The 18312-nt window shown below is 42.3% G+C and overlaps 1 protein-coding gene across 1 annotated transcript in view; it reads right to left on the bottom strand.

Moving 5' to 3' along the window:
- Positions 1-18312, bottom strand: part of ANGPT1 (angiopoietin 1) — a 152553-nt gene that overhangs the window by 44245 nt on the left and 89996 nt on the right. Inside the window, exon 4 of the mRNA XM_081918873.1 lies at positions 7299-7531. Within this exon, the coding sequence (XP_081774999.1) occupies positions 7299-7531 (233 nt within the window). The remainder of the gene's footprint in view (positions 1-7298; positions 7532-18312) is intronic.

Here is an 18312-nt window from a genome sequence, read left to right as displayed (position 1 = left end):
CAAGAACACCTGCAGTTGGTGAATTAGCCTACACTGGGCAGAAGCATTCATAGCGACTTAAGACTCCAGTGATAAGCCCTGAAGAAAGAAGCAAGTCCTCACCTGGTGCCTAAAGAGATGGGGAGTGTTGATACTACCTGGACCTCATGGGGGAATGAGGATGATAACCCTGCTACTCCGAGGGCCTTCAGGTGGTTCCCTCACTGCGAGAAGTGAGGTTACAGGCAACCAGGTAGAGGACCTTCTCGGTAGTGGCACCCGCCCTGTGGCACGCCCTCCCATTGGATGTCAAGGAAATAAACAGCTATCTGACTTTTAGAAGACATCTGAAAACAATCCTGTTTAAGGAAGTTTTTAATGTCTCATGTTTCATCATGTTTTTAATATTCTTTTGGGAGCTGCTCAGAGTGGCTGGGGAGGCCTAGCCAGATGGGTGGGGTATAAGTAATAAATTGTTGTTGTTGTTGTTGCTGCTGCTGTTAATGAGAAGGTCTTCAGCAAGGTACAGACCTCTCCAGCAAACGATACAGTAAATCAGGGGTCAGCAAACTTTTTCAGCAGGGGGCCGGTCCACCGTCCCTTAGACATTGTGGGGGGCCGGACTATGTTTTGAAAAAAAGAAGAACGAATTCCTATGCCCCACAAATAACCCAGAGATGCATTTTAAATAAAAGCACACGTTCTATTCATGTACAAACACACTGATTCCCGGACTGTCTACAGGCTGGATTTAGAAGGCGACTGGGCCAGATCTGGCCCCCGGGCCTTAGTTTGCCTAACCATGCAGTAAATTAACAGACAGAAATAAACAGCTACAGGTTTGATGGAGGAAGCTTCTCCATCCTGCCAACATGCCTGTTTGAAGCACACACTATCTGCTGACAAACGAAGGTGGAAGCCCTATGTTTAAGTTATGCTACGATACATAAAACTCACATTACCTATTAACGGCAGGATTCGTGACTCACAATCTGTTGGCACTATATAAATGTTAAATAGTAGCAGCAGTAAAAGTTTTACGGGGGGATCTTAACGTCTTTTGTTACACTTAGAGAGGGAAAAGGCAACAGAGCTACTGTTACATTGCCAGATTAGCACATACTCTCTCCCTTTTATTATCAAGGAAAACATCCATTTGCTGCCTTCTTCACCTCACTTTTCTTTTGAGTTCCTAGCACAGCCCGATGGATGAGGCCCAGAGTTTATTGTTTTAGGCTGTTTATCTTGAAAGAAAAATCAAGGCAGCTTAGAAGTCAAACAGTGGGAAAATAGAATGAGAAATCGGAACAATAAAATAGGGTGCTGTTGGCTTCATTCATATGTTATCATCAGTCTGGGTTGCTGAAAGATTGCTCAGATAAAAAAGATTTTATCTTCCTCTGGGAAGCAAATTCCACTAAATAACGGCTAAGGCTATAAAGGCTTGCCAGTTGCCTTGAAGCTCTGATAAAGAGAAAAGGCAGAACCCAGAACAGCCCTAGTCTTGCTGAGCAAGAAGGCTTCTATGAGAAGCTCCCTGTGTTATGCTGGTCCCAGGCCTTAAAAAATGAAGTCAGCATATTGAACCTTACCTAGAAGAACTTTAGCTAAAACAATTGTTTTGTAACCATTAGGTCCAGTCACGGACGGCTCTGGAGTTGCGGTGCTTATCTTGCTTTATTGGCCGAGGGAGCCGGCATACAGCTTCCAGGTCATGTGGCCAGCATGACTAAGCTGCTTCTGGCAAAGCCAGAGCAGCACACAGAAACGCCGTTTACCTTCCCGCCGGAGCGGTACCTATTTATCTACTTGCACTTTGACGTGCTTTCGAACTGCTAGGTTGGCAGGTTGTTTTGTAACCTAGGCCAAATACAAATTCCAGCAGCTGATCCGATCAACAGATGTCACCATATTCTATCATTCCAGCTGGAGTGAATTGCATGCTGTGATTGCTATCCAAGGTAGAATCCTGCTATTTTTATGGTAGATGTTTTGTTTCCTGTAAGTCACCACCACCAAAAAGCACTTGCAGGAAGGAATCCAACAGGTAGAGGTTTTTTCCTGCTTTTTTTTTTTTACAATCACACACATTCTCTACCTGCTGAATTTCTGGGGGAAAGTTTTTATTTATGGCAACAGAATATTGTTTCTCCAGCAGGGTAGTCATTGATTGTCCTCATACTCCCCCATCTATTATTTTAAATATTTATTAGTTGTTTTTTTCTTACAAATCTGTATATATATTTATCTGTATATATATTTATCTGTTTATGAAAAAATAAATACTGTATATTTTTTTAAAAAAAGTTCAGTACACACAGAAATTCAACAGGTGGATCATTTACAACCACACATATTCTCTATCTGTTGAATTTCTGTCTCCGATTTTATTACTAAACAATAGGGAAAAAATGGCAGGAATGTTTTATTGTGAAGAAGGACTGCATGAAGAAAATGAAATACAAGCTTGATAACTCAGTTCCTTTTGTTTTTACATCAAATCAGGAATCTCAGCATGGTGTGGTGGAACAATAATTCCCTTACAGGTGCGTTTCCCCAAAAATAAAACTGGCTTGAAAACTGAGCTGCCATGAAATTGTGTTCCTTAAAGACTGCTGCATTTCCTCTTTCTTTCTCTTTTTTGTGTGAGCAACGAAAACCTTTGCCTTCTTGGCAAAGTTCCAATTTGTAATTACTCCAGGATGGAACTACGTTCTCTTGTATCCAAACGAAATGACTTCTGTGCCAAGAATTATCTTCCAGTCACTGCCCTTGTGCACCTCTATTCTATCTTCCCTTACTTGCTCCCCCCCCTAAACTGAACCCCCCCCAACATTGTAACCCTTTCCTCCTCTAGGAATGTTGCTCCAATCCCTTGATCATTTTGGTTACTAGTTAACAAGCAGCTTTTAGAGATTTAGATTCAGGTAGGTAGCCGTGTTGGTCTGACACAGCCGAAATAAATAAAAAATTGTCCAGTAGCACCTTATAAGCACATGAAAGCTTATACCCAGAACAAACTTAGTTGGTCTCTAAGGTGCTACTGGACATTTATTTATTTATTTAGAGATTTAGGATATACTTCTTTAAGACACTTAGGTAAAGCTAAAGGGACCCCTGACCATTAGGTCCAGTCATGGCCGACTCTGGGGTTGCAGCGCTCATCTTGCTTTATTGGCTGAGGGAGCAGGCATACAGTTTCTGGGTCATGTGACCAGCATGACTAAGCCACTTCTGGTGAACCAGAGCAGCACACAGAAACGCCATTTACCTTCCCACCTGAGCGGTACCAATTATCTACTTGCACTTTGACGTGCTTTCGAACTGCTAGGTTGGCAGGAGCAGGGACCGAGCAATGGAAGCTCACCCCGTCGCGGGGATTCGAACTGCTGACCTTCTGTGGTTTAACCCACAGTGCCACCCGCATCCTAGCAGTAAATCTGGGAGACCAGCAAAGCCAATGTGGTGCACTCCAGAATTTGGTGACTACAACTCCCATCAGACCAAGCCAGCACAGCCAATCATCCACAACATCTGAAGTGCATCACATTGGCTACCCATGCTGCAGACATCAGTAGGATTCACAGTTAAACATGAAAGACCATAATAACTCAGTGCTAGAAGACATGCTTCTACTTTGCATGCAGAAGATCCTGGGTTCAGTCCCTGGGCAGTCCAAGCATGCCTGGTAGGGTTGCTATATTTCAATAAGTGAAAATCTGGACAGAAAAGTTGTTGAGCTTATTTCTGCAAAACAGCAAAGAGATTTTGAGCTTTCTCCTTAGGAAAATCAGCAAAAACAACACTGCCGACATCAGTTGCCATACGTCCAGATTTTCCCGGACATTTAGCAGATTTTCTGCCTGGACACTGCTTGCGGCAGAAGAAAGACTTCATCCTGAAACTTGGAGAGCTGCTCTCAACCTGTAAACCATTGTGAGTGATATAGAACAATGGTTTGACTCAGTATATGGCAGCCTCTTTGTGATCCGGATTCATAGTTAGGGCTTATATTAAAAACTGAGCCTAGCTTGCCTCTCCTTCCTTGAATCTGCTCTGTAACTGGAAGTGGACCAGTCATATCCCTGTGGACGGAATGCTAGAATGAGTGGGCATTTACTCTCTCCACAGAGATGATTCTGCCTGAGAAGGAAAGGGCAGCAGCAGTAAGGCATCCATGTACTGTAGGCTGTTCGGCCTCTTTACTACATTGGATTATGATCCTAGGGAGCAAAGTATATTGTGTGTTTTAATAACCGCGATAGTGCTGTGCCTGCACTTTTTAAAAAAAAAACAACGCCCTCATTTCACAGCCACTATTGGAACCTTTTTTTGGCTGGGAAGTGAAGCATAAATGCAAATAAACATTTGTGGGTATATAGTGATCTTTGATATCAGTTGCTGGGAAGCAACAGTGGGAGAAAGTTATTGCATTCATGTTCTGCTTTTGGTTTTTCTTAGGCATTTGTTTGGCTGCTGCGGGAAACAGGGTGGTGGACTAGATCGGCCTTTGGTGTGATGCGGCAGGGTTCTTTTTAATGTTTAAATATGCACTAATTAATGTTTAATTATCATGTTTAATTTGCTAAGCGGAGCAGTTCAGCTGCAGAAGCTTGTCTGTTTTATACCTATTTATGGGGTGGGGTATAATTAATCACAGGAAGACTTCAGAATTTCCAGTACCTTGTGCTAGACAAGATAACCAAGTCTGGGGTGTAGATAGAACCTTGCTGACTGTCACTCAGCAACAATGCAAGATTGCAATTGCTATACTCTCTTTTAAGGCCAAACTACATATGATATACAATGCAACAATTGATGTTTTGAGTGAATGTGCGTGTGCGTGTGTGAACACCAGTGTTGGAGGACCAAACAGGATCAGAACTGCAGTGTGTGAGGAGTGGGGTTAACTTAGTCCTCCCACATTGCTTTCTTAGTGAAAATCACCCTCACAATTTGGCATTATTTGGTTTAGAACGGAAGCTTCCAATATTTCCAATTCTGTTGTTGTTGCTGTGGGAATTTTTATACACCTTGAAATCCCACCTTTTACCTAGGAAATGTGCATGTGCAAAGTTGACACAGTATTTCCTTAGTGTTGGGATTCAGCTTTTTTCATGCTATAATAAACCTTGAGGTAAAGTGTGAGAAGCTGAATATTGAAGTAGGAGTTGATGGACACAGGAAGCTAGGCTGGAGGCTGGCACTTGTAACATTTCCTGGCATCTACCAGACTCCCTGTTGTTTTTGTCCATTGAGTTGGGAAAGATGGAGGGCACAAGGAGAAAGGGGACGACAGAGGACAAGATGGTTGGACAGTGTTCTCAAAGCTACCAGCATGAGTTTGACCAAACTGCGGGAGGCAGTGGAAGACAGGAGTGCCTGGTGTGCTCTGGTCCATGGGGTCAGGAAGAGTCAGACATGACTAAACAACAACAACCATACTCCCTAATGCATGGGGAAGGGCTGTAGCTCAATGACAGAACATCTGCTTTGCATGCAGAAGGTCCTAGGCTCAATCTCCAGGTAAAGAGCACCCCACCTGAACTCCCAGAAGCTGGTGCTGCCAGTTGATGTACTGACCTAGACGAACCAATGGTCATACTTCATGTGTTCCTATGTTGGTGTGAATAGATTCTGAATTGTCCTCATATGGAGTCAGGAACTTTCCTTTGATCAACCAAAGATTGTCCAACACTAGTTTAGTAATTCCCAACCCCCTGATAATAATGTGATATTATATATCAGAGGATGTTGAGAAAAGGCTGTGTCAAGCAAAATTAATTTTGATTTACTCAGTAATCTAAGATCTGACACAAGGAATAAGAAATTCAAAACACGGTATTTACTGGTTCCGATGTAAATTAACCAATCCTATTACTAATCGAAGGATGCTTATCTCGATACTAGCATATTTCAACATTTCCTGACATTTCTAATCACATGTTGATATAATGAAGGATGTAGTGCTTTGTGGCTTTTCAAATATCTGTCAAATATGGTTGTTATATTAACCTAAAACTGACTTTTCCTGATTGCATGCTCGGCTATTCAACAGTGATCGCAGACATGGGTTTGTGATCCCACTTGTTGGTGAGACTGTTGATCCTACTCATTATTAAGATTGTATAGTTCCATTCAAAGTTCAGCCAATGAGAGTCAAAAATTTCTTGTAGGTTGGTAAAGACAAAAGCTCTGATGCAGTTGCACTTGGACCTAAGTCACCATGATCCCTAGTGACAGTAGAGCCACCATGTCTCACCGCAGCAGAGACCTCTAACTTTCCTATGGTCACAAAGAGTACACCAAGTGGTGGTGCTCCATTTCAGGTCTGGGGGCTGCCCTTTCAATGATCCCTACTGGTTGGAAAGCAAATGAGACCCGGGAGAGGTTGACAGGGCCTAGAGAGATATAAAGGCTCTGCAGGAGTAGGGACTTTGTTATGAACAAGTGGTTGACTGATGCCTCCTGGGTCCTGTGTCCAGCCATCTTTGCTATGTGGAACTGTAGTGATCTGCTACTCTTGTCATCCTGAGTTTTGAACATGTACTTGGTTCACCCAGGTTGACCCAGGGTCCCTTCAACACCCCACTCTGTTTAGTCCAGCCTTTCCCAAGGCAAACACAAGTCCCAGCTCAGCCACGATTCTCACTGTTATGCTCCCTCAAGGGATTGTTCTGAGGATAAAACTTCCATGGGTGCTGCTTTAATACTAACATGTCAATATATGCTTGTCTAATGCATGTGTTATGAGGCTTATCTTGGAAATCTCTTGGCACTTACTAGTCCCACTTGGTCCATTAGTAGGACTGGTCCTGGTGGCTACCTAGCAAAATCCTCAAAAATGGGAGTCCGGTTGCTGTCCTTAGGCTTAGAAGCCAGCCTTGGAACTCAACAATTCCTTAATCTGTCTTATTCACTCTTGCCCACTTAACTATGCATAAGTTCTACTCATACAACACTTCCGTGAGGTCAGATGGAGACATGCAGAACTTGGGGGGGGGATCTAGCAACCCACTGAATCATACCATAGTAGTTCTGAAAGTCTACATTATAATCTTAGGTGTTAAATTGGATAATGGCTTTACAATCCACAAGGAGCATAATTCAGTACCCATTGGTCATTTGATTCTGAATGTGTTCAAGGAAGCCGGCCTAAGCAGGTATTTGGAAAATATAGCTTTATCTTCAGAATGACATGCTAATAGAAATCTGGGACAGAATTGACTCAATAAGATGGAAGTCATTGCATTGGAGACATTCTGTGGAGAAATCCATAGCCACCCCTGATTTAATTGTTCAAGCATATGCCATCTTACCTCCTTCTTTAGAACAAAGACTGACTAAGTTGTGAACGGTGTCCATGAGCTCCAGCTGTTGTTTTTGCAGAATACTGTTATTGGTGGTTGCCTTACTCAGCTGCCTCTCCAGTTCTTGGATGATGTAGGTCTGACGTGAAACCAAGCCTTGCAGGTTCTCTTTCTCCTCCTTCAACGTATCCAGCTCCCCTTTATGTCTTTCTTCCATTTCAAGGATTTTGTGTTCCAATAAACTAGTAGGGGCAAAACACATCAATACCACATCTTTGTTAGAGCTAATGTATGGGAGTAGCTGCTGTAGAATCGAGCAGAGGAGATGAGAGGCTGCAGGTCATTCATTCATTACATTTATATCCCACCATTCCTTCAAGGAGCTCCACATGGTACCCATGGTTGTCCATCTCATTTTCCCCTCACAACCACCATGTGAGGTAGGTTAGGCTGAGAGACAGTGATTAGCCAAGGTTGCTGAGTGGGGACTAGTATCTTAGTCTTCCAGTTCTTAGTCCATCACTCTAACTAGGCTGTCTTTTATATGTGGAAGGGGCCCAAAGCCTTTGAGAACCAACCCAGCTCTTTAGGGTAGCCTCCCAACGATAGGAGTGATTGCATCTGTCACTTTTGGTTTCTCAGTTTCTCAATTTCCCTCTCTTAGTTTCAGGTCTCCACATTTCCACATCAGTTTGCAATTTTTTATTTTAAAAAAATCCTCATGAAAATGCATCAGCATTGAACTGCAACTTTCTCCTAAAATACACTTTTTTTTGAGGGGGGTTCCCAATACAGTGGGCAGCTAGAACCTGCAAAGAATAGGAGGGTAAGGGGAGGAGGAGTGAAGGAGAAGCACACTAGCCCAAAGCTCACCTTATTATTACCATAAACTATAGTCAAGGCATGCCTGCCCATGAGGTGGGCTGAAGTTGCCGCCTTGGGTGGTGGAATCCTGCGGGGCAGCACTTGTGCAGCAATGGCCTCTTCTGGCAAGATCTCGTGAGAGTTCTGTGAGATCTTGCCAGAAGAAGCCACTGCCATGTGACCTAGGCAACTGAGGCTTCTGCAGGAAAGGGCACCTCACGTTTTGCCACAGGTGGTTAAACAGGATGGGTCCCCCCATGACCACAGTTTATCATTACAGCAGAAGAGTCTACACTAAAATACAGCACTGAGTTGCATTTAAAGTGTGATTTCAAGACACTTTGGAGGTTACTGGCTGGAGAAACGGCAAAGGGAGCAGAAATGAGTTTCGCAAAGCCTAGTGAGCCCCTCATTGCTCATCCTCAGAGGAGCAACATAACGCAGGCCTGTTTCTGGATAATACTGCTGACAAACATGGCCAAACCTTGACACCTGGCAACATACCATCGTTATAATGTGAATGGTTTCCTATCTGAAAACTAATATTTGGCTAAAGAGTAAAGGTGACTAGACTGACTACGGCTGCATGGAAAATAAAAATACCACCCACCCACCCCCGCGCGCATTTTATTACGATTCAGATTTCCAAGTGAGATAACATGTACAGCATACAGGAATATATTAAATATGTGTTTAGAAAAAGCAAGATGATGTAAGATCTTCTCTCTCTCTCTCTCTCTCTCTCTCTCTCTCTCTCTCTCTCTCTCTCTCTCTAAATGAGAGTGATACCCAGATCCTCGTGTGTCCCCCTTGCCCCCATAGTCTTTAGTTGTACTAGGATCCAAGGACATTTAAAGTTAAAAAATATCAGTTTCTCCAAATCTACTTAATTTCTCTGTGAGGTGTCAGAGGAAATATGGCACCCTAAGTGTTCTCAGATTGTAGGGTTATGTGAGGTACATAGCGTCTTTAGAGAACAGGGAAGTGAAAACCGACACAGCAAAGGTGATCCAGATAAAGAATATAATAGTTCATCCAAAGAGGAAATTAGGCACAAGCTAACATGATACTTTACTCTGCCAGAATTTCTTTCAGTGAAGTTGGCTTGTGCATGTTTGAAATATATTTTCATGGTGAATCAGAGGGCGTTCACTCTTCATTGAGAACTTCAGGCTACAACACGGGGATGGGGGAATCTTGGACCTGGGAGCAGAATGTGGCCTTCTCGGCGTCCCTCTCTGACCCTCAGTACTCTCTCCACAGACCCCTCTCAGGGTCACACTACTCAACACCCCAGATCCACACTCTCCTCAAGTGTTTGGGCCTAACCAGAGTGTCCTTGAACTACAAAAACGCCTATTGCTTCCCTGACTGGAGAAGGGATGTCCGTATAGAAACCCCTGGTTTTTGTGTAATTGAAATGTCCAAAGTAAGAGTCTCCTCCATTGCGCCAGCCACTTTTCTCTCTGGCCCCACCCACCACTGGAATGCAGCCCTTTCTGGAAAGTTCCCCATGTGGGACCATGGTCCTCCTTATTATGGGATTTTTGTTCCTACCCGCACTCAGATCTTGCTCCCAGTGGGATAGAAAGCTCGGAGTTTGGAGGAGTTTGGAGGAGTTGCCTCTTCTTTTGAGGTAGGTCTCCAAACAGACAAGGTTCTTCTAACACAGGCATCTTTACATCTTTCTCTGGAAACTACATTTACGAAGGGGGTCACCGACATAATTTTTCTTGGCCTGCTCTCCTTCTTAGCCTGAAAGAGGAAAATATATGGCTTTCTCCCATTCCTCTCCCTGTGGGCACATCACTGCTATGGGCTTTGTTGGTTTCAGAGGAAGGAAGAGGGGTGGAGGACTGCAAATCTAAATGGGAAATGTTCTTCTTCCGCTCACTCTTCTCTGAGGTGAGCACTGTGAGCTCCTAAAAGCTGTATCTGTTCCTGATAATCTTCACTCACATCCCTAATCACCAGGTCTTACAGAGATGATTAGGGAGCATCTTCATAAATGGATGTGCATTTTGCCCCGGAGTTCCACTGGACACTATAGCAATGGACTACTCGTGGTAGTCCAGTATTAGCATCAAGACTCAGCATCATAAAACCACTCATGTGGTGCTGCTTGGAGGTTTTAGCATCAAAACCTTCCTGTTATAACAAGGAAGATGTAAATATATCCCATCTGCAGACCAGTCTTTTGATTCCGTATGCCAAAGATCATGCTTTTTATATCCACAGACTAACCAGTGGATTCAAGACTGCCAGTGATCCACGTGCTATCCAAGATTTAATTTGAAATTCCCCCCACATCCCTCTTAAGGCTTTTATTTCTGGATAACAGATCAGTGGCAGAGTGCCTTGAACACAGTTCATCTACCCAAACCTCGGGATATAATAGTATCCATATGTTATTGTTTTTATTGACTATCACAGACATTCAATGTGGGATGTTACATATGATAAACATATACTTAATTAAAGCCATGGATCTGCTTCTACACTCTGGAGTAATATTTTTCTAGAAAGGAAAAGTAATGAAAATGAAACACAAATATGCTTTCCATTTAAATTATGAAACATTTGATGTACAAGAAACACACCTCCTAAAAGCATGACTTTTTGTCTCACAAAGTGAAAAGTAGGAGGGATTATGGATTAGAAGAACATGAAAAGAGCCTTGCTGGATCAGGCAAAAGGCCGATTGAGTCCAGCCTCCCTGCTTCCCACCATGGCCAACCAGATGTTTCTGAGAAGCTCAAAGCAGTTAGTGAAGTTCTTATTCTTACAACCATTTCTGCTTGGCTTTTCTAGGATGCTCATAAGAAAGCTGTCCCCCACATAGGTAAAGGTAAAGGGGCCCCTGACCATTAGGTCCAATCATGACTGACTCTGTGGTTGCAGCGCTCATCTCACTTTATTGGCCGAGGGAGCCGGCGTACAGCTTCCAGGTCATGTAGCCAGCATGACTAAGCTGCTTCTGGTGAACCAGAGCAGTGCATGGAAATGCCATTTACTTTCCCGCTGGAGCGGTACCTATTTATCTACTTGCACTTTGACTTGTACTATTTATCTGCTTTTCGAACTGCTAGGTTGGCAGGAGCAGGGACCAAGCAACAGGAGCTCACCCCATCACAGGGATTCGAACTGCCGACCTTCTGATCGGCAAGTCCTAGGCTCTGTGGTTTAACCCACAGCGCCATCAGTATCCCCCACATACTGAACCCTCTATACACCATTTCTGCAACAATTTGTTTTTTGCTTTTCTTTTTTTGGTAGATCCTCATGAAAATACATCAACATTTTAATGTGGTATTTTTTCCTAATACAGTCATACTTTGGTTCTCGAACAGAATCCGTACCGAAAGTCCAGTCGACTTCTGTAAACGTTCGAAAACCAAGGCGCAGCTTCCGATTGGCTGCAGGAGCTTCCTGCACTCAATCGGAAGCAGCGGGGAAACTGCGTCAGATATTCAGCTTCCAAAAAAACATTCAAAACTGGAACACTCACTTCCGGGCTTGTGGCATTCAGGAGCCAAAAAGTTTGAGTGGCAAGGTGTTCCAGAACCAAGGTACAACTGTAAATATGTACAGTCTGTACAACTGTACGATTGTAAAAATTTGTGTATGTTTTGAAAAATATACACATTTTTGCAAGTGCTTTCCCCGAATCAAATGCATTTTTCTATGTTATTGTTGTGTGCATGTGCACTTTCACACACACTTTATCTTAGTATATGCATTTTTGTACATACTGCTTGGGTGAAGACCTGCATTGCAAAATTCAGGAAAGCTTAAATTTCAAAGGATCTATGATGTACTGCTTCCTTGAGGAGGGAGGTTAAGTGGGGGTGTCTGTATATATTTGTTGATTTCCACAATGCAGCATGCTGTCTTGTTTGTTACCTCCCAGACAATATTTTACATAACAGTAAATTAATTCCCAGTAATGAGTCGGCCACGGGAGTTAGATTAGTGGAATGTTGCCTATGTCAAGGAAAGAAGAGAGATGGTAGCATTTTTAACCCCACTGACTGGGATGTTGTGGAATGAGGAAGCCTACAGATGTTTTACTGCTTAAGCAACAACACATCTGACCATTTATAGATGACTTCATGAAAGTCATGTCAGCTTCATGTAGTGCAAGAAAGAGTCTGGGTATTTTAGATTTCCCTTTCCCGTTTACATTTACAAATGTGGCTTTGCATTAATTTCAGAATCAGTGTATAGATAAGGGAATCATACGCACTGCCTTAATGATTCTCTCTGCAGAAAGGGCAATGAAAACCATATTGAAGTATTCAGGGTGGTGTGCAGATCCAGAAAGAGTGACATTCTCAGTAACATGGTAATTACTTGTCAACGGTGGTCAGACCACTAATTTCATGTCTCCTTTATTTAGCTGCACAACATACCTCACAATGAAACCACAGGCCTATATTTAGATGGTGGATTTTGAAGCCATGTTTAAAGGCAGAAATACCAGCAGAGAATAAAGTCCTGCTATTGAGACCTTCTATCAGCCTTCTACTGAGTTTGCAGGGCACACTGCGGCCAGCTCAAGAATTGGATTCTATTTCTTTTAAATTTTTGATAAGATCAAGTGTTGGCATTTTTTAAGGGAAACTAATTGCATGTGTTTTGTGAAATTATAAAGTTCTTGAAAAAACAGGTACATGAGTAAAAAAAAAAAAACCCTGCATATAATAATGTGTTTACTGGGAAAAATTCACTCAAAAATGCTGATAAATTTTCATGAGGATAAGAAGAAGAAGAAGAAGAAGAATAGTAGTAGTAGTAGTGGTAGTAGTTTGGATTTGATATCCCTCCTTTCACTCCCCTTAAGCAGTCTCAAAGCGGCTAACATTCTCCTTTCCCTCCATCCCTCACAACAAACACTCTGTGAGGTGAGTGGGGCTGAGAGACTTTAGAGAAGTGTGATTAGACCAAGGTCACCCAGCAGCTGCATGTGGAGGAGCGGAGACGCGAACCCGGTTCACCAGATTACGAGTCCACTGCTCTTAACCACTGCACCACACTGGCCCTGAAAAAAGAATTAGCAAATTGAAAAAGAATTAGCAAATTGCTGAAAAATGTGGAGAACTCAATTTAATGTTGGGAAAATGAGCCTGTGAGAACAAAACGTGACAGATCCATCCCTATTTCAAGGAAATAATTAGGGATGCTTCAAATATCATACGTTTCCTACATGGAGAGCATGTAGGAAAAGCAAGAAGGCCACGTGTGGATTTTCATGAATAATGATCATGCTTGTGTCTATTATTACAGCCCACATAGGAAATACAGATCATTTGAAATAGGCTTTAGATGTAGCAAGATCAGGTTAAAGGTGCAAAGAAAAGTGTGTTGTCTTTAGGGCATGTTAGCTAGGGGGCATATTCCTTTAGATGACAACGTTTAAGAGCCGCTAGTTCCTAGTCCCAAATGCCACAATATTATCTAATGCTGTCAAGTCTATTGATCTTAAAGAAGGCCCGAAATCAATTTTCTACCGGACAAATGGTGCGTTACGTTTGTCAGGATGTAAACCAGCAGGGTGGATCAGCAGGAGAGTATACTTAACCCCCTTCTCCCTGTTCTGCTAATAAACTTCACTCTTAGGGAGAGGTTAGACAGAAAGGCCAATGTAAAAAATTCTCTGTTGTAGCTACTGTGGAAAAAAAGGTGATGAAGTAGACCGTGGAAGCAGCCCTGATGATTCTCCCCTGGGGCTAGGATTGCTTGATTCAGACAATTTCCTTTGCAAGGTAGATCTGCTAATCTGGTCCAGACCATGCTTGAAGTTTTTAAAGAGGATTTTAACTCAGATGCATTTGAGAACAGGATGTGGACCAGTATTTAGAGATATATTAGGGTTCTCAAGAGCCTGGACATTTTAAAAGTACAGATAATAAGATTTAGTCTGTCCAACAGATACAGATAACTGCCATCACTGGGATAAATGCCCTGCATATTGTATACATTTTTACTGTATTTTATATGTATAAGGGAATTCGAGATGACACTTCACCTGCTATGAAGATGGAATGGTTGTTTTAGAGATGGAATTCTCTGACAATCTTGACCTTGAGCTTATCTGCACACTTTTTTTTTTCTAATTCGAGTCTCACTCCCTTACTGGTTCTGCTAAAAATATTAACATTAACATCAACAAAGGGAGCCCTCCTTGCTCACCTACAGCTTAGATCTGTGAGACAGACAGGCACAAGGCACAGGGCCTTTTCTGTAGTGGCTTCATGGCTTCAGAATCTTTTACTGCCTCACCTCCAGAAGCCAGTTTTTCCCCCCAAGGGGCTTGAATGGCTTGAAACTTGGCATTCACGTCAGCAATATTCTTCTCTGAGAGAGCTTTCCTTCTGCTGTCTTGTATTAGGAGGTCAATGTGTTCTATCTGGCTTATTGTTTTGATTTCTTAGCACATAAGTGGAACATGGTTCAGTGAAACTTGGTGATTCAGCCTACAAGTATTTTAAAACAAATAAAGCAATTCACAAACATCAGAAGAGTTGTCATCCTTTTTCAAAAAAACAACAACAACCGTAAGCAATCCCTTGCATTGAGCTACCTGGTGGGGCATATTTTGTTGCGGTTGTTGCTGTTATTAATAAAATACATGTTATTTCTTACTGAAGATGTAAACTGGCTCTTTCAAGGAGTACTGGAAACCTTTTCTAGTCTATTTAAAAAGTAATTTTCCATATGTGAAGTCCACAGTGGGGTTTGAAGTTTAAGGGGACAAAACAGCAGAACTTATTAAGAAAACCATTAAAGAAGATGTAAGTGGATGTGATGGAATTTTAGAATGAAACTGTATGCAATCTTGATTATAAACATTGAGGATGGGTGAGTGGGAAGGCAACAGTATTCCAGGAAGTTTTTTTTTTATGGTTGATGTTTTATTGTGTTTGTAATATTTTGTTGGGAGCCACCCAGAGTGGCTGGGGCAACCCAGTCAGATGGGCAGCATGTAAATATAAATTTATTATTATTATTATTATTATTATTATTATTATTATTATTATTATTATTAAATAGGATTTTAACTGTTGAGTGACAAAATGTAACTTTGAATTTTGAAATAAAATATGTATTGGGGGGGATGTAAACTGGACATTTTATTTAGTCATAAGAGCATTTCTCCAACCCACCTTTCAGGCCAATGGGGCCACCTAGAAGGCATGTACACACACACACACACACACACACACACACACCACAAAATAACAAGCAATACAAACTGGGATCATTTACACAGAGCCAAACAGAATGCAAGCAAACAGCAGGAATGGGATAAAAACAAAAGCTTGGCAAGCTACTGAGGCTTTGCCGCAAATCAAAACGCCATAACAGAGGAGCCCACAGAGCCTTTCCATAGCGGGGATTTCGCAGGCAGAGGTGCTGCTGATGTGATGCAGGAGATCAGATCTCCTGGCTTTTAATTTTATTTTGTTAAAAAGGCTTCATAGCAGAAGAACATCAGAAGTGCCTGCTGGATCAAGCCAATGGCCCAGTGACCACCCAGGTACCTGTGGGAAACCCGCTAGGAGCACGTGAGCACAAGAGCAATCTCCCCTCCCGTAGTTTCCAACAACTGGTATTCGGAAACATATTGTCTCCGTCTGTGGAGGCACAGGATACCGGCTGTGGGGCGGCATGAATTGGAATGGGGCAGGGTGCTGGGGGAAATGATGTCCAGTGCTTCCCTGTTGCTCTGTTTCCCTGACCAAAATCCCCCTGCCCAAGCTGCTATTAGCTCTACTAGGAGGAAAGGGGACCTCCTGAGCTTATTAGCTTCCCCCAACGGGACTTCAGGGGAAGGGACATATTTTAACTAGGAAAACAGCACAGTGACAAAGGTTTCAACACTGCACCACCTCCTGGTGCCACTGCCCTCATCTAATTTTGGGGGTCCCACAGCTGCTTAGAGCTGTAATAAAGCATCAAGAGCTCTGATTACAGATGCCCCACCACATCATGTATGTTTTGGCCCATAGTTTTCAATGCATCTATTAAAAAAAAAATTACGTCCAAGGTATTACACATTCCTCTTGCACGGAATATTATAGCACCAGATGTTTTTTGACAGCGCATTATACTAACACTACAGATTTTTTTTAAAAAAAAAAATTGGTGAAGGGATCATAATGTCGCTGCTGTGGCAATTCTCATGCCAAAATCCTTTTTTAAGCACTTTTTGTTCATGGCTGAGCAGTCGCAAGCCCTTGTGTTGGAAACGCAGGGATATCCTTTCCAACGAAAGGCTGCTCCTTAAATTACAATATTCTTACAGGGGAAGATTGGTATGTGGGGGGAGGGATAGGAAACATGTGTAGATCAGGATGGGCAATCTCAGATGACAAGACCTATTTTGTTTGACAGCGTAAGAAGAGTTTGCAGGATTAGACCAAATGTTCCTTTAGTCCAGCATTTAGTCACGGTGGCTAACAAAAGGCCTGCAGGAAGTCTGTTAGCAGGACATGAGTGGTGTGGTCCTCTCCCACTCATGATTCTCAGCAAATCATGTTCAAAGGCATATTGTCTCTGGCACCGAAGGTAGTACATAACCCTCATGACTCATAGCCTTTTAAAAAATAACTAGAACCTTAAGATCAACTAATCAAACCCGGATGCAAAAGACATACAGTGGTACCTCGGAAGTCAAACGGAATCCATTCCAGAAGTCCATTCGACTTCCAAAATGTTCAGAAACCAAGGTGTGGCTTCTGATTGGCTGCAGGAAGCTCCTGCAGCCAATTGGAAGCTGTGGAAGCCCTGTCGGATGTCTGGGTTCCAAAGAACATTCGCAAACCGGAACACTTACTTCTGGGTTTGTGGCGTTCGAGAGCCAAAACGTTTGACTCGCAAGGCGTTTGCAAACCAAGGTACAACTGTACTTAGAATTAAAGAATTTTGAGCCCAAGGATTTGTTTCAGTACCAGAACCAATTGCACAGCCCCTAAAACCCCACTCCTGTGTGTTCCCCTTCCCCAATTTTCTTCATTCCAGCAATATAATTTGGAATTGGGGGGAGTCATTTTGCCATTGCCGCTGTTAAACAATTGGAAGTTGCCAGTCCACAAACAGATCCAGAGCTACTTTTCACTCACCCCCGGCATGGATCTTTCTTGGTGATGATCTCACATGCAGATACTTTTTGCTCTGAGCTGCAGTTGGAATCTGCTTTCCAAAGCATGCATGCGTGCTGCCAGTTCATTGAAAAGAACAGATGTGATAGTTCTGCCTGCATTTTGTTATGTATGAAAAATGCATTGACTGAAGTACATGCATTGATTAAAAGAATTGTGATGTGATTGTGCAATCACACCGATTCCTTTTTGTGCTGTGATTTAATCTAAGTGCATATTTATTTATTTTTATTCGATTTATATACTTCCCTGCATTAAACGATCTCAGGGTGATACACAAGATTAAAACATGAGATAAAATCACAAATAGATAGTTAAAACAGAAACAACAAAACAATAAGTGAATATGTACTGGTCTGCTTTCATAATCCACAAAGGAAAAAGATGTTAACTGCAAACTGCATCAAACTGATTATGTGCAGGGGTCTGAACAAACTCTGGGTTTTTATTTTATTTTTATTTGTTTAAGGTATAATCAACAGTTAAGGCATCAGTGCCATTCTGGAAATAAAATCAGATTCTAAAATCTGGGTAAAACATTAGAAGGGGGCAATGCCACAAGCATATTGAGGAACCATCCTCACTCAATTATTATCCAAACTTTCAATTCAACCAGTTTGTGGGCTATGGGCTAGGCAACTTTTCTCCATTATCTATAGGGAAGTTTCTGAGTAGCCTAGTATCTCAATCCTGTTGTTCCAATTCAACCGCTTTTTGGAAATAAGTGAGACAGTGAAAAAGTTGTGATCTCTATAACAAGAAAAGATTATCTCTCCAGTCCGCTCACTTCTGCTAATTTTATTAATGGACCTTACTGCATTCTGCTTTCTTGAACAAACAGTTTCTGCTCCCCTTCCTCCCTTTAACTGCAGCATGAAAATAGGTTTATTTTCAACACATCCCTTCCTTCCATATACAAGGCCAGGCTATTTCATCACATTAAAAGGGCACATCAGTGTGTAAGTCGATGCAGCCACACACAAAGGTCAAGGCAG

This window comes from Podarcis melisellensis, assembly GCF_964234715.1.
Source record: "Podarcis melisellensis genome assembly, chromosome: 7".
Classification (NCBI taxonomy): Eukaryota; Metazoa; Chordata; class Lepidosauria; order Squamata; family Lacertidae; genus Podarcis; species Podarcis melisellensis.
Note: the sequence above shows the minus strand (reverse complement) of the source record. Positions and strands in the feature narration are given on the sequence as shown.